Below are 15,363 nucleotides of genomic sequence, written 5' to 3'. Positions count from 1 at the left end.
ATGACTGTCCGGCTGCATTTTCAGTTTTCTATGGGGCACAATTAGTCTTGACTGAAGCTGTTGACTAAGGGATACGAAGTATTGATTATATTTGAGCTAAAGGCCCCTTGTGATGCATGAACTCCAGTCACCATTTTGCATATTCCTGTGTTGTTTCTTTTTTATTTAGGAAAATATATTTATCACATTCCCTCTCTACAAGACATGTAATCATAACAATAATTCATGGGCAACAGTGAGACTTTGTCATTTGACTTGATGTTGTGTTTTGATAAGATCTGTGACATGCTAATTAAATACACTAACCACAACACACCACCTATCACTGAAATATGAGGTCTTACTGAGGGCAAAGTCCTACGGAGCCCCGCAAGGGACATGGGAGAAAAAAAATTAAGACGCACTTTTGCGAGATCTCGCAAAAGTTCATCGTAATTTTTTTCTCCCATGTCCCTTGCGGGGCTCCGTAAAGTCCCGGACTTGGCCCATGCACTCGCGCATTCATGGCTAAAGCCTCTATTTAGGTGAGAATCTGCTACCCTCTTGTGGTCACATAGAGAACTGTACTTAACACTCAGATGAATAGCAGAGAACTTCTCTCACATAACTCTATTTCTTCCAAACAGCAGTTGAATTCTGCACCTCTTTTCACATCCTTGCCAGATACCTGGCTGCACTCTCACCTGCACTAACCCTGCGGGTTCACAGGTGCTTTTGAGCTCTGATCGTGTTGCCAGGAAACCTCATCACAGCAAGGCTGTCTGATCAAAGGGGGTTTTTTATGTTAAAATTGTGGCCTCAAAATACCTTTCACTTTGGAAAGAGCTGCTAACAGGCGGTCTGCTAACCCTGACATATTTTCCTTTGATTTTGCTGCAGTTGCTGTGAAGTTATACAAGACACTTGAAGCTTAAATCAGTGTCTCAAAGGAGAAGCAAAAAATCGCTTTTCTTTGATGAATCTTCTTTATGTGCACTTTTCTGAAATAGATTGACGTCATAGAGGTGAGCACGACTCAAAACAGTGACTCCATTACATTTCCATCACTGCACACATGCAATCAAAGAGTCTTTGAACGAAGCCCATTGTAGCATGCATTCGGCAGGGTGCAAACTGAGTGAAGCCACAGAAAATTCATTCTTGGTGTGACCAGCAGATGGCGCTACGCTGCCAGGGTTAGACAGTCTGTTTAAACGTGCCTACAAGTTTGGTGCTATGAGAGTGTTGAACATCTCTTCATTAATATGAAATATAAAATAAATTACAATTTTGCGTGAGGCTGCATTGATTTTACAGCTGGCAGGTCTCACGGAAAGGGCGAAGGCCTTCCTCCAGACCAGGATGAAACAATGGGCAAACATCTGCTCTTGATGATCCCACACATTCAAGAAACAAGAAACAAAAGTATGATCTGCTTACAACAGAACGCCAATAACAGTGATGACAACATGCTTCCAAAAAGACTCGACTTATACACGTCGCCTTCCAAGTAAAGTCAAACCTATCAGTCGCCTTGAAATACCAGAGGCATAATAGATCAACTCAATGATTGACCCATTAAGTATCTTGTTGAGCTATAAATGATCCAGCTGGTCATTTGTTATCTATTTTAGTGGAGGCTAAGACCTGCACATACTTTTCATGTTCACATGTTTGGAACTGCATAGCAACTGAGCCACTAACAGCCAACAACAGCGAACAAGCTGAGTGGTCTTATCAGCCTTTCCACTTTTGGAGCTGCTCTGAAAAGTGTCCAGTGTAAGCTTTGTTGTGGTTTCTTCATCTTCCACAGTTCCTCTAATGGGTCTCAGAACACAAATAGGGGTTTTTAACTGATTCAGTTTTGAGACAGATGCACAGGCGAATGACTGGAAACAGTTGCATGTTTTCTCTAAAATCTCTACCATGTCAGTTCTATCTGATTCTGCCTCCCCTTCAGCTTGGCAGACCACTTTGTTTCCAATATGAGGACATTTTTTGACCAGTGTCTGACTGCCACTGATAAAAAAAGACATAAATAATTTTCTTTGGCTGTTCTCCCTGCTTCCAATAGCTGTATGGAAAATATGTTGAATATGGTGCTCTGCAGTTATTACATGTCATCGATGACAAACATCCGACAGACGAGCTGCTCTTTCCATTTCATTACCTGCACATATAAGTCTGTTAATTATACAGTAATGGTTCTTTTCACCCAGTGATCCAGCTGCAATATAAAAATAAGAACACTAACAACCTGAACTGGTTACCTAACTTAGTAATTTCCATTATTATATATTATTTTGCTATGAATTATATCGTACGTAATACATTGTTTGAAAAGTGTCTTCACTTAATTATTTAAACAGATTTTAGTGACATCAATATGTTGACATATTTTATGTGAGTAGGAAGAAAATGAACTTGTATGAACTCATCCCACCAGGATTAGATTAAGCACCACAGGCAGCTAAGGATAGAAACTGTCTGTTAGCCCCCAGGCCATTCACTGAAATTTAGAAGTAGTAACTTAGCAACGAATAAATAATAAACGTGTCAATATATTATCAGACAATTATTTTTATTTTATGTTTTTTACCCATCTCTTTCTACACCAGGCCTAAACTGGTACATACTCTTTCTGGGTTTACAGGAAGTGTTTGCCTCAGTGATTGCTGATAGGAAATGGCCCAACACTATCGTGGCTGTTGCTGAAATCTTGAGTAAATCTTGTTATCTGTTGTGATTACAACAATAAACTGATGAAACATGCTTTTAAACTTAATGGCTGCGGAGACATACTTCCTTTGTTTACTTGCTTTTCCCCATACTTCATGTGTGCATAACAAAGCTTTTGATCAGCCTAAGGTGTTAAGAATAGGAATTAATGCAAACAACACAAAATTCATGTCATCACAAACATGTTTTAAGAACTGTTGAATTTATGAGTTTCAGCAAGTTTTTTTTCATCTTTTTCAAAATTATTTTTTGAAAGCACAGCGAGCTGAAAGAGAGGAAGGAATGTGCTTACACACCACTCTTTATCATTAGTTATTATTCACCTCTGGCTCTCTTCCACAGTGCATTCTTCCTCTTGTCTTCCTCCCATCACTCCCAACGGTCTTGGCAGATGGCTGACCCTCCCCGAACATGATTCTGGTGGTTCTTCCTGTTAGAAAGGAGTTTTTCCTTCCCACTGTCACCAAGTGTTCCATCAAAGGGGATCATTTGAATGTTGGGGTTTTGTCTCTGTCATTGTAGTGTCTTTACCTTACAATATAAAGTGCCTTGAGGCAACTCCCGATTTGATTTAAGACTGAATTGAAAGTTTGCGCTGAACATACATTTTGAGTAATGTAATTAATACCCATTTCTAATCACCAACCAGTTAAGTTTTTTTATCTTTATCTGGGACTTTATTGTATATTTCACTTTCCACATTGAAGGTAGGCTGCCGTTATGCAGAATGCGATACATTTCAAACAAAAAACAGCAAATAAATATACAAAGCCAAAATAAACTTAAAAACATTACAATTTTATTAAAAAATAGTAGCCTAATTCCGTTTGTGGGAAACTGATGTCTCCGTTTACAGGCAAATAATAAAAAAAAACGTCCCCATTGAGCAGTCTCAACCCCCCCTTCTGCCACCCTCTGCATTATTGAAAGGGGCGGTCTGGAAAGAGTCTAAGCGGATCCTGCAGTGTGTGTGTGTGTGTGTGTGTGTGTGTGTGTGTGTGTGTGTGTGTGTGGTAGAGAGAGAGAGAGGCTACCGTGACAGCGTCTCTTGATGCTGAAGCGCTGTCGCAGTGGGCTGAACCGCTGTTTCTTCTTTGTTCCGTCAGGGTAACCATCTGAGTATTTTACGGAGATAAACAGAAGAAAGTGTCATTCAGTCGCAATGGGGAAGGTGGAGGGAGGAATGAAATGCGTGAAGTACCTGCTGTTCGTGTTCAACTTCACATTCTGGGTAAGTGGATGTTTTCGGTTCCGGTGCTGATGAGATGCAAGTTGCGCGTAAATAAACGACGAGCAAGTGCAGCAGTGCGGAATAGCAACTCTCACTCCGCGCGGCAGACTTTCGCGTCCACGTGGTGTTTTAGCGGTGATGCAAAGGCGCTTTGCGGTTTTCACCCACGAATATCTGCTTTGTTTAGTTGCTTTCCAGCACGGGTTTGGGCTGTTCTGCGTGGCGCTGAAAGGGTGACAGCTAGAGGTTTTTTAGTTTTGGCTCTCCGGTCTCAAATCAGATTTTCCACAGAGGAAAATCCCGCCCCCCTTCTTCTTCCCGGGGAAGCGTGTTTTTGAAAGGAAGACTGAATGAAAAGGCAGAGAGGGACACAGATTGAGACACAGCAGCGTGGAAAACAAGCTGAGCTCTTTGCGCTCTGTGCTGTATTTCCTCATTAACACAAACTGTCAACTGACTTGTAATCAAGAAAAGCTCTGCTCGCACTTCTGTTTTCTTTACAAGCAGCACTCAGAGATAAACTAATGCTACTCCAGACAGTCAGGTGGCTGCCAACGATGAATATACGTCGGTGTGTTATTTTGTCTTGTGCACATGCTTTCCACACGTGAATAAACCTCACAGGTTTGGCTATTCATTCCTTACAGATTCTTTGTGTGACCGTGAGTGTTGGGCTGCACTTTGCCTTTATTTATGCCGCTGTTCACACTCACCACTCATGGACAAGTTTCTTTGTGTGTGTGTATCTTTGCGTGTGTGAAAGAGACTTTTCCAACAAGCATCTGTGGAGTGGATCAGCGCCCTGTGAAAGGATCTATTGTGACAGTGGGACAATGGCATAATTTCAGGCTGCTGCTCGAGCCCTGGCTGCTCCTGCTCGGCTAAGCAGCAAAGCTTGCATGAGTCCCACTTCTCCTACGATTGACTGGTCCCACCATTGGCAAACTCCACTATCCCTGGCTTGATGGCACCTGTGAGTGGACACTTGCATGCCGAGGGGTAAAAATGAGAGATATGACAGGGTGAGAAAGAGTTAGCCATCCGATAGGCAAGAGTTAAAGATTTAGAGATGGAGGATGTACAGTTAGGCAGACAGTGAATGTGACAGAAGAGAAAAGGGTCACTGGGAGATTGCGAGGGATAGTGTGTGCGTGCTCACATGGTGTAAGAGGGACAGTTGGCTTGAATTTGACCCAGATAAAGACAGAAAACAGATCAGTATGAGCGTGTTGGAGTGCTCTGTGGATGAATGCCGACTGCTTGTGTTACAAATGAAAAAATGAAAACAGAAACTATTCTTCATTTGCAGTTTTTAGTCTGCTTGATTACCCACCACTCATAATCGTTGCACGCCAATTCCCGCTGGGCCGCAGTCCTCTCTGTTGTTTATGGAGTGAGTGATGAAGAGAAGGGAATGATGAAAGCAAATAGGATTTCTTTGAAATCCCCTCCTGAGCCCCAGTTGACGGTTGAACACTAATACTCTGACTGTAGACCGTTAAACAGAAAATAAATTGTTTTTTTACCTCAAGTATATAAAGAGTGATATTACTGTAGTTATACACATGAAACACACACAGACACACACTCCAGCTCCCACCATTCGGGTGAGATGAGATTCCCGCAGAACCCTGTTAAAGAAAAGGCCACTGATTAAACGCAGGCCAAGCTATTGTGTATATTTCACCATATTTCTTCTGTAAACAGACCATCAGTACCTCGCTGCCTTGTCTGCTCTGTGTTCTTTGCCCTATTTAGTAAAAAATTAAGCCAGCAAGGTAAACAGAAGGCTACAAGGCAAACACTGTCTCAGAGTGTTGTGCACAAAAGGTGCAGTAGGAAACTTTAGTTTACCGGTTATCAGTCCAACAGAAAATAATGTCCTTGTTCTTGTGCAGAGATTATCATCTTAAAAAGGTCACACATGTGCTTGTAATCTTTTCTTCCACAGTTTCTCAATTTGTTACAAATGATACCATTTATCTGATGCAGTCAAACTGCAACGTTGTTACTTATGAGTCAGCTATAGTGACACTGGGTATCACATTGAGGGAAAGTTTTGTTCTCCTGTTTTTACATCTAAAGAGCATCCGATGCAATTTCTAAATAGAGTAGGATCTAAGTATGCGCCAGCTGCTTTTTCACGGATCAAACATATCAAACATTTTAATCTGCATTCTGTAAATCGTGGTATAAATTAATACAAAAACATATTTTTCCCACAATCAATTAGAAAGGAAGATTTACTTTCTTTCTAATTGAAAATGAAAGCGCCTGCTGGGGAGAGTACCAAGTCTTTCACAGAAATGAAATGACCTTATCCAAAGCAAATGAAAGCCACAAGACTCATAAAGTCAAGATGTAACAGTACAAAGAGAACTGAAACAGAACTGAAAAACCCTGCATGAATACAGTATTTAATGCAACCAAACCAACCAACTAAAAGACAAACAAAACAGAGCACTGGGGTCATGTAGGACTTTTAACACGCATGCAGCAGAACAGGGTAAGAGTACGCTAAAGGGACATCACTTCAGGAAACATTCAAATGTCAGCTGGGATAGTTTGCAACTCTTCAAGCCACCCTATTCTCAAACTGCTGAATTAAGAAAATTGATGGATGGATGGAAAGTAAGTGGCTTATGAACCTAAAGGACACGAGATCAAGAAAAACTGGTATCCCATGTTGACACGTTGAGTAATTAATTCCCTTGTAAATGTCAGACTCCACTGGCTCCAGCTCACATAATTCTTGTATGGCATCATGTTATTTGACATTTTTTGTTTGCTTTCCTGCTGCCACTTCAGCTGGAGCAGGTTACTCATACTTTGACCGCTGTCTGGATACATTTAGAAGACATTGTTTTGAAGATTTCTGGTAAAAAGCCTAAAAAAACACTTTTTGTAGATGTGTTTCACTCCACCAGCCCCGCCTGTGGCTGAGTACAATAGCATTTACTCCACCCATAATTATGTCGCTCCTATTTACACTTTGCTGCTGCCCATCATTTTTAATGTGCCCTTGCTTCTGTTTTTTCCTGAACATGTACCAGACAAAAGACTATTTTAAAAAAAGCTTAACCAATTACTGCTGGATTTGAATTGTTTGAAAGGGATTTTTCTTGTTACTTTTATAAACTATTTTTGGTTTAATATACAGTAAAGCTCTTTTTTTGTCTGAACTAGAAAGTGGATAATGCCACAGACTGTCTGACCAAGACCACAGCCCTGTGTCAGCTCAGCCCCTGTTTTCATGGAAATTCCCCTCACAAAAACACTATGTAACGGCACTTTTAAAAAGCAGGCCTTAAACTGTAAAAGAACCTCAATAAAGCTCCAATACCAAGATTTCCATCCATTCCTGCAAATATCCAGACATAAAAGGCATTGGTACTGAAGGGGGGACACAGGGAAAAACTGGTGTTTTGGAGACTTAGGCTATACAGAACACACCCGAGAGATTTTAATACTCTGAACAAAATGTGTCCGTAGTCTGTGCATGCAAGCAGAGGAGTCTTCTAATGACTTACTCCCTCCTTTTCTCTCTCCCATCCCTATTCCAGTCTCTCTTTCATTGTGTCTGTCAGTTTCCATCCTATTGTGCACTAATGCATATAGTCACAGGGAGACAGTGGGTCTTTGTCCTTTGGTGAGATTGGGAGGGCGAGGCTGCGATGAGGTGGGGTTAAAGAAGGGGGGCTACATGGGGATAATCAGGGGGTGGTAGCAGAAAACAAGGGAGGGGTGTGGCAGGGGAGTTGGGGGGAGGGGGGGGGGTAAACCAGGGGGATATGAAAGCAGAGAGGGTATTAATGGGACCTTTGGGATATTCCGGCTCATGATGGGAATGCATTTAGCGTGGCAGCTACTGACTGCAGTGTTTTGAAATGTGATTTGGAAAAAGGCTTTTAAATGCAATCACAGCAGTAATGAGCACAAACCTCGTTCAACCTCAGAACCACCTGCTCTTCAAAACAGCCGCAGCACGATCTACAGCAGCCCGAGACGGCCTTGCTCTTCCAACAGCACTGTGTGCATATCCACAAAATCCAGTAGGAAGCAGTAACCGCTTCACATTTTGCACCAACACCATCGCACCAGGTGTTCTGACAAATACCACCGTTAAATAGATCCAGAGCCCCTCTCCACGCTAATCCAGCCTGGTTCAGGAAGTCTGCAGATCCTTTACTTCGCTGTGCTTTATCACTTTGGACCTGCTAATCCTGAAACCCCAAGAGCTCAGCTGTCCCATACATCACCACGCATCACACTAAATCCTCGATTCGGGGGGAAACCGGCTTCCCAGCACCTGTCCCATTCCGATGCTTTACAGCTGAGCTGCTGGCTTCACTTTAAACCAACACTGTAAAATACAACCTGTGGAAAGAAAGAGGCACAGGAGTCAGCAGAATAAGGGGGAAGATTAGATATACAAAGCAAAGAAATGGAAAAAAGAGAGAGCAAAGTAAACAAAAGCAGCATTAAGATGGAAAAGTTTGTTTTTGTCTGAATTTGGCAGCAGAGCTTCTTTCTCCAAATAAATTCACCTAACAGAGCTTGAGGACACATAAACAGACACACAAACATCGGTCTACCTAAATTCTAGAACTAGGATGCCAAGAAACCATGTGACTCCTAAATACTCACAATTTAGACAAGTCGTTTTATTTCTCCGTGCACACAAACACACACACACGTATCGGTGCTGTTGTTTTGAAGCTCAACATGAAGGTTTTTAGACTGGATTATCCTCAGGGGGCCGAGCGATCATTAAAACCTCTCTATACTGATCTGTAAGTGGAGCATCCACAGTGACCCCTGCTACTCACATCTCTGTAAAAAGGGGAAAATACATACAGTTGAAGGTCTTTGCAGCACTTATGGAACACGTTCTTGCTGTGTAACGCTCCCTGAAAGTAAGAGGCTTGAGTATGATTTTGTTTAATGCATAGTAACAGAGGTTTAGATGAAGGAAAATATGAGCGACATGTAACCACATTTCCAAACAAACAGGAGAGCCTGTTTAAGCTCAAGGTGCCACAGTGCTGCACACAGCCAAGCTGGTCATTTTCTCCCCACTGGGAAGCCAGTGGTCGTTAAAGGGTGTTTCCGTGTTACGTAAGATGGCTTTGCTCTGCTCCAGGGCTAAAATGCTCAGATGATCCACCCTTAATGTGGACAGACATTTTCACACAAAAGTGTGACACGTTCGCCTGTCTGCTCCTTTAAACTGAATCTATAAAGAGGGTGAAGGGATTGTTGTGTCTTTCAGGAACACCAGCAGGAGGAAGGAGAGAGCCGGTTTGCAAATGGAAAAAAAAAGTGCTGGGAAAAAGCAGCGCTTTTGTGATCCTGGCTTAAAACAGTGACCGAGATCAAGAGAAAAGATAGTATTTGTATGAAAAACATAGTTCAGTGTAAAATATATCCAGGAGTCTGCTTATTTTTGCAACTCAGTGCATTAAATGCATCTGGTATTTTTGAGGGTTTGGTTACTATTAAAGCAGCACATCATTGTCAGCTATTTTTTATCATTTATTTATATAGAGAGTATGTCTCCTCTCGTTCTTTCTCCACCCAGCTGATGGGCTCCTTCGTTCTGGCGGTGGGACTGTGGCTCCGTTTCGACCCAGAAACTGTTTCTCTGCTCAGCGGCGATAAGGCACCAGATACCTTCTTCATTGGTGAGCACCACAGCGCACCTTCGCTCATCTTTACAGCCAAGTCTGGCACGTTATAATTGTGTAACAATACGCCGAACCACATCCAGCACAATGCTGTTGATTTAACACATGTGTGGGTTAATTCACCGCAGGTTTTGGTAAAAGCTCTGTAAAACGCTTGTTGTCAACTGAATGTGATGAATTGTGTTTTCGTCACCACTGGGAGTTGTTTTTCTAGTAAAGTCCGGTTTGGGTTTGGGTTTTAAAGAAACGCAGCTGGGAAATCACTTTAAATGGGTCAAGGGAAGGTCTGCTGTTTCTGTTAACAATTAAGCTGAATATTAGGAATAGAAGTGGAGAAGTAAGGCAGGAATTGTGCCAGTTGAGTGGCTTGTTTGATAAATGTGCATTAACTTATTAAAGCATCAAATGTTCTCTCACACTTTTTAAATTAGCAAACTTTCATGCTGGCGATGAGTGGGAATAACAGGAAGTGACTGTGGTGCAGTGTGAATACATTAGTGGACTCGCACGGGTGTGCACCACCTTTTAATCTGCCCAGATGGAAAGAAAGAGGAGGAGGGGAGAAATATATGGACAATTAAAGAGAGTTACATCATGCAAATGGCAAACCTTTGAAGCAAAAATTGGACATAGCATAATAATAAAGTGCTGAATGTTGAAGGGGGGGAGAGGAGTGGATTTACAAGGGTTTTCATGAGCTGAACACAGTTTGTGTCATACTGAAGATATTTGTGGTTTCTTTTTAGGAAAAGAGATGCTTCTACTCTTGACTCCAGTCCAGCTAAACTGCTTTGGGGGATAACATGGTGTAATGGTAGACTACCTCTGGGAGAAATATTTGCTTACAGAATCCTGTAACACTGTTAAGGCATTTCAACACTTCTGCGAGAGTGCCTGTGAACTGAAGTCAGACGTCCATTGGAATTGACGGAGTGGGTGGCCCCTGTCGGGTCCTCTGAGCGTCTAGTGCTACACATGGGTTTGACAGCGAGCGCTGTACCCACAGCTGAGCACCCTCAACAGTTGCTAGGGCTTGTTTCCATAGCATCAAACCCACACAAAACTTTCTTTTTAGTTGAAAATTATTTTTAAGATGGAAGATAAAATAAGTTGGGACACAGAGGAAAAAAGGAAAATCTGATTTCCAGTATTTTCTTTCTTTCTTTCTTTCCCAAACAACAGTTTTGTTTAGCTTGTGGCGCAGTGCGAGCAGCAACATCCCTTGTCACCAGATGGAAGAAGTTAAAAGCTAATTAGCCATCCTTAACTGACAGCACATTTAACACCTCCTGCTGTCAAAACTCTTTACAGGCAACTAAAGAAAAACCTGCAGGGTTACTGTATTGCACTTTGAGAAACCAGACCTCTCTGTCTCACTCTGACCTGACCCCATATAACATGAGAGCACCCTGCCTTAAACTACCCTCTGTGGAGCTGTTGCCTCACAACAGACCCCACTTGCATGAGATTACATGGAGCGGATCTGTTGAGTTCCTCCCTACAGACCAGCCCATGATGCACTGTGTGTTTCCTAATGAGACACTGAATGGTTAGCCAAGGGGCATGGCATGAAGCATCCACTCAGACCTCCCTCTAAGTCAGGCTTTTGCTATTAAGGGTATTTACTGAGGACGCCATTAAAGGGCACAACAAGAAGGGCTACTCTTAAAAAGGGATGTGGCCAAGCACCAATTTACACAGCAAACAGTACAATCAGAAATTATAATGCCTCTGTTTGTTTTCCTTGGCACTACGACTAACTCAGATTACAATCCTAGTCCTATGCTGCCCCCTTGTGGTGACTCTGTAACATAACCTAATCACCAAAGGAACAAGATGCGGGGGAAAGCTGAGCGTGTTGACATGAACACAAGAAATCTTTTGTATACCATTCCTGTTCATATTAACAAGAACCTTTTATGTTCCTCCAGGTGTGTACATACTTATTGGTGCCGGCGGTCTGGTGATGCTGGTCGGTTTCTTTGGCTGCTGTGGAGCCGTTAGAGAATCACAGTGCCTGCTGGGTTCAGTGAGTAAAAATGCACACACATCATAAGCAAAACTCCAACTGGAATGCACTTTTGACATTTTATACTTCCGAGTAGTAAACGCTTAATCCCTTTTTGCAGTTCTTTGCCTGTCTGCTGATCATCTTTGGGTCTGAGGTGGCAGCAGGAGTGTTTGGATTCTTAAACAAAGACAAGGTACGTTCATTGTTTCACTGTTTTTGAAAACTGCAAGCAGTACCAATAGTCCAAATTCACTTTTCTTGTCTTACACAGATAATTGAAGATGTCCAGAACTTCTACGCAAAAACCTACAATGAAAACAGCAACGGCACTTTGATCCTCTCTTACCAGAAAGTGGTACATATAGAAGAAAACAATTATGATCAACTACATATATGAGGAATCATTGCTTTTTTTTAATGCTCCCTATAATAGGCCTTGTCTTCTCATATTTTTCCTCCCATTTTAAGCTGAGCTGTTGTGGAACTATAGAAAACCGATGCCCCGATGCTGAAAAAGACACCCGGGTAAGACCTCGAGCAGCTCTATACAATCAGCAGAAATTAAATTGGTTGATATCAAATGAATGAGTCTGGTGCCTTACAAAACATCTCCTCTGCAGGACTGCGAGACGGGCATCAAAGACTTCTTCAACAGTAAACTCTTCATCGTCGGATACGTGGGCATAGGAATTGCTGGTGTCATGGTGAGCAGGGAGAAGAGAAAAGTCAGGAATGCACATACGTACGTGATGGCGGATAATAAGATGATTTGTGTTTGCTGCTCTACAGATCATTGGGATGATTTTCAGCATGGTGCTCTGCTGTGCCATTCGCAACAGCAGGGAGGTCATCTAAGACGGATCCTTGGCCTCTGCTCTGACCTGCTTCTGTATCCAGCCCGTAAAGACTGTACAGCAATTCGTATTAAATGTCATCTCCTGTCTGTCAACCACCTGGGGAGCCAGGAAGTAGAACATGTTCGAAACAATCCCTTTCCACTGCAGTGCTCATCCCCTCCCTTGTGCAATGATCTTTTGGTTTGTTTTGTTGCTTATTTATTTCCAGTCCAAAGCAAACAACCACAGTCGACCTTTCACAGCATTCTGGGAAGACTTTCACATATCAAATGGGAACAGTACAAATTCTATTGCGGAGCAGACAACCTGTCAAATAGCTTTTCCTAATGGCCACAAATTTTGAACCCACATACTATCACAACAGTGTGAAAGCTTTTTCACACAGCCTTGACGCTGACCCCTGGGCTGTGGGAAACTTAAGCCTGAGAAAGCAATCTGAGGTGAAAGCTGCTGAGTTTGCTTATCTGTGCGCACAGAAACACACACACAGACACGCAAATACAGCTATGTTGTGCTACGTGAGCCCACGATCTTAAAAAAGATTTCTGCATCTCAGAGACCGTTTTGATTGGTTGGATCGGTGTGGAGCGTTACTCATGCGCGCTGTATTTCGATCCGGCAGGCATCCATCGGGATGCCCCATCACAGTGTGAGCGGACACTCCGTGAACCACTCAAACCACACAGGTTACACTAAATGACCAAAATCCAATGATCTTATTAAAGAACTCGTTCATATTTAGGGAAATCCACCTATTTGGTTTATTTTTAGAGTTAAGTGAACAGATTGAGGCCCAGTAAACATACATTACAGCCAGTTAGCTTAACTTAAGACAGTCAACATGTCGTCTCGTAGAAGAAGGAAAAATGTATTCGCACTTTTTTTGTTACCTTTGGAAGGATTCAGTTTTTTTTCCCATGTGTTCAGTATTTACTCTCAAACAATTAAGTTTGGATGTAACTTCCTATTTAACAAATATGAAAGCAGCATTCATCCTGTCATGTGGCTCATGGACAGAAAGTGAGTGTATTTCTCAGAACTCTCATATCTTTGCAGAACTAGGTTACTTTGCATGATAATGTTCATATACGAGCATAATATGTTGTCTAATTTAAGTACTACATTCCCAAGCTGGTGTGTGCTGATGAGTTAGGCAGATCACCAAACTCCAAATTCCTCTATTGAGCAGGAATGAGCATGAAGGCTACCTGAAGAGTTACACAAATGTGCTTTTGCAAATCCAAAAGAATATATATTAACTTCATTTAAAAGCATCTTGTGTGGTCCAATGAAAATAATCTGTTATGTAATAAAGCGTCCCATCAGACACTGTATAGAAGACCCAGACCCAGCGGTCATGTTTACAGGCTAAACTATCCAGTCAGCTGAGAACAGGCACAGGTGGTGGTTAAATGTGCTCATCTAAGCCAGGCCTCTGATGTCTTCTCACTTGCGTCAGTTTTCTCTCGGTGCCTTAAAATTACACCACCCTCAAAAAGAAGCAGTAGAATAGTCTCTATATTTGACTCAGTTCATTAACCTCAGCGTGTAGGAGGGAAGGATAGACGACTCAGCCTGGGTTGTTTCCACCTATCCAGCTTAAATCAGGCCATTGCTTATTCTATAGGACGTTTTCCAGCAGGCAGGACAGTAGGATGTAAATATGTTTCTTTTCTATTGTACATTGTTTGTGCTAAATGTGATAGTTACTATTTAACATGCTGTGTTTAGACAGATGTTGGCAGTAGCTGTACAGTGTAATAGTGGCGAGATTGTTTGTATCCACACAGCTCGAACAGCGTCTGATTGATGTGCCTTTCTTGAAGCTGGTCGGTGAGCTGAACGTAGTGAATAAATGTAGCAACAGCGTGCACGTTTGTAGACTTGGACTGCAGTTAGCTGTCAAATGTATTCGACGAGTAGCAGACGGGGCTCGACTCGCCATTTTATGGCGTGTTTCACAGTGCTGCGTTCAACTCGAGCTCAGCCAAGGAAGCTGACGTGGTGCGAGCAACGACTTTCCTGCCAAATATTTCAAAAGGCTTTTGGTACCAAGGAATCCTGTAACGAGGACTCAAAACAATCATTTTAATGCTGATTAAGTTCCAACAATCAAGCTGCGTCAGACATGCTGGTCAATATTACTATTCTTTGTTTTTTCCATTGCATTGTAATGTGGCACAAGCGATGACAACAAGTGAGACTTGATAACCACTTCAGGGTGCCAGGAGGCAGTGTTTACTCTGAAGACTGAAGCAACACAGGACTATCACCAGACTGTCACTTCAGAGGCACAGTTTACTGCTACCAAAGCCACCAATCTGTTGCTGTCTTCCTCATTTCTATTTGTTAGAGCAAATCTGGAGATGTAACACACTGTGCACCTCAAAAACTCTGTACACAGTCAAGCCTTTCATAGATGATTGTGTGTTAATTTATTTTGATACCATTCCAGGCCTCTCAGGAATATAGGTGTTTGAAGTTTAATAAAGCTTTTTGAAGGTTTTGTAGAGCTTCACGTGTCTGTCCTTCCATTATTGCATCACAGACATTTGCACAAGTGCACACAGGGAGGACATGCTGGTCTTTATTGGCCATTTCCTTTTGGAAAAGTGTTCAGTGGTAGTAGATTTACAATTGTATGTGGATGATTAAAGCAGATACAAGTTTATATATAAACTCTGAAAGCATTGACGTTTCTTTTTGCACATACACAGATTTAAAGTGTGTGAGATTGTTGTTTAATATCTTGGGATCGGTCCACACGTTCACGCAGGATGTCAGTGACACGCTCACGGCACACTTCTAGCAATTTCCATTAATGAAATCCATCTGCAGCATTTTCCTGGATGCGCTCTA

At 42.2% G+C, this 15,363-nt stretch overlaps 1 protein-coding gene across 1 annotated transcript; it reads left to right on the top strand.

Moving 5' to 3' along the window:
• The first annotated feature begins 3,522 nt into the window (after positions 1–3,522).
• Positions 3,523–15,010, top strand: tspan2b (tetraspanin 2b). Its single transcript, XM_082519880.1, has 8 exons — positions 3,523–3,949; positions 9,531–9,633; positions 11,568–11,665; positions 11,766–11,840; positions 11,919–12,002; positions 12,116–12,172; positions 12,268–12,351; positions 12,437–15,010. The coding sequence occupies exons 1-8, from the start codon at positions 3,881–3,883 to the stop codon at positions 12,500–12,502; spliced, it is 636 nt and encodes a 211-aa protein (XP_082376006.1). The 5' UTR covers positions 3,523–3,880; the 3' UTR covers positions 12,503–15,010.
• Positions 15,011–15,363: the final 353 nt, after the last annotated feature.

The sequence above is a fragment of the Aulonocara stuartgranti genome (assembly GCF_965226115.1).
Source record: "Aulonocara stuartgranti genome assembly, chromosome: 20".
Lineage (NCBI taxonomy): Eukaryota > Metazoa > Chordata > Actinopteri > Cichliformes > Cichlidae > Aulonocara > Aulonocara stuartgranti.
The sequence above is the reverse complement of the archived record's forward strand: the minus strand, read 5'-3'. Positions and strand labels throughout refer to the sequence as shown.

What these genes read in the sequence shown, in the direction of transcription:
- tspan2b (XM_082519880.1), top strand. Translation starts at nt 3,881, where the DNA reads ATGGGGAAGGTGGAGGGAGGAATGAAATGCGTGAAGTACCTGCTGTTC. An exon ending in GATTCTTAAACAAAGACAAG is followed by an intron (nt 11,841 to 11,918) that starts GTACGTTCATTG and finishes TGTCTTACACAG; the next exon opens with ATAATTGAAGATGTCCAGAA. An exon ending in TAGGAATTGCTGGTGTCATG is followed by an intron (nt 12,352 to 12,436) that starts GTGAGCAGGGAG and finishes GCTGCTCTACAG; the next exon opens with ATCATTGGGATGATTTTCAG.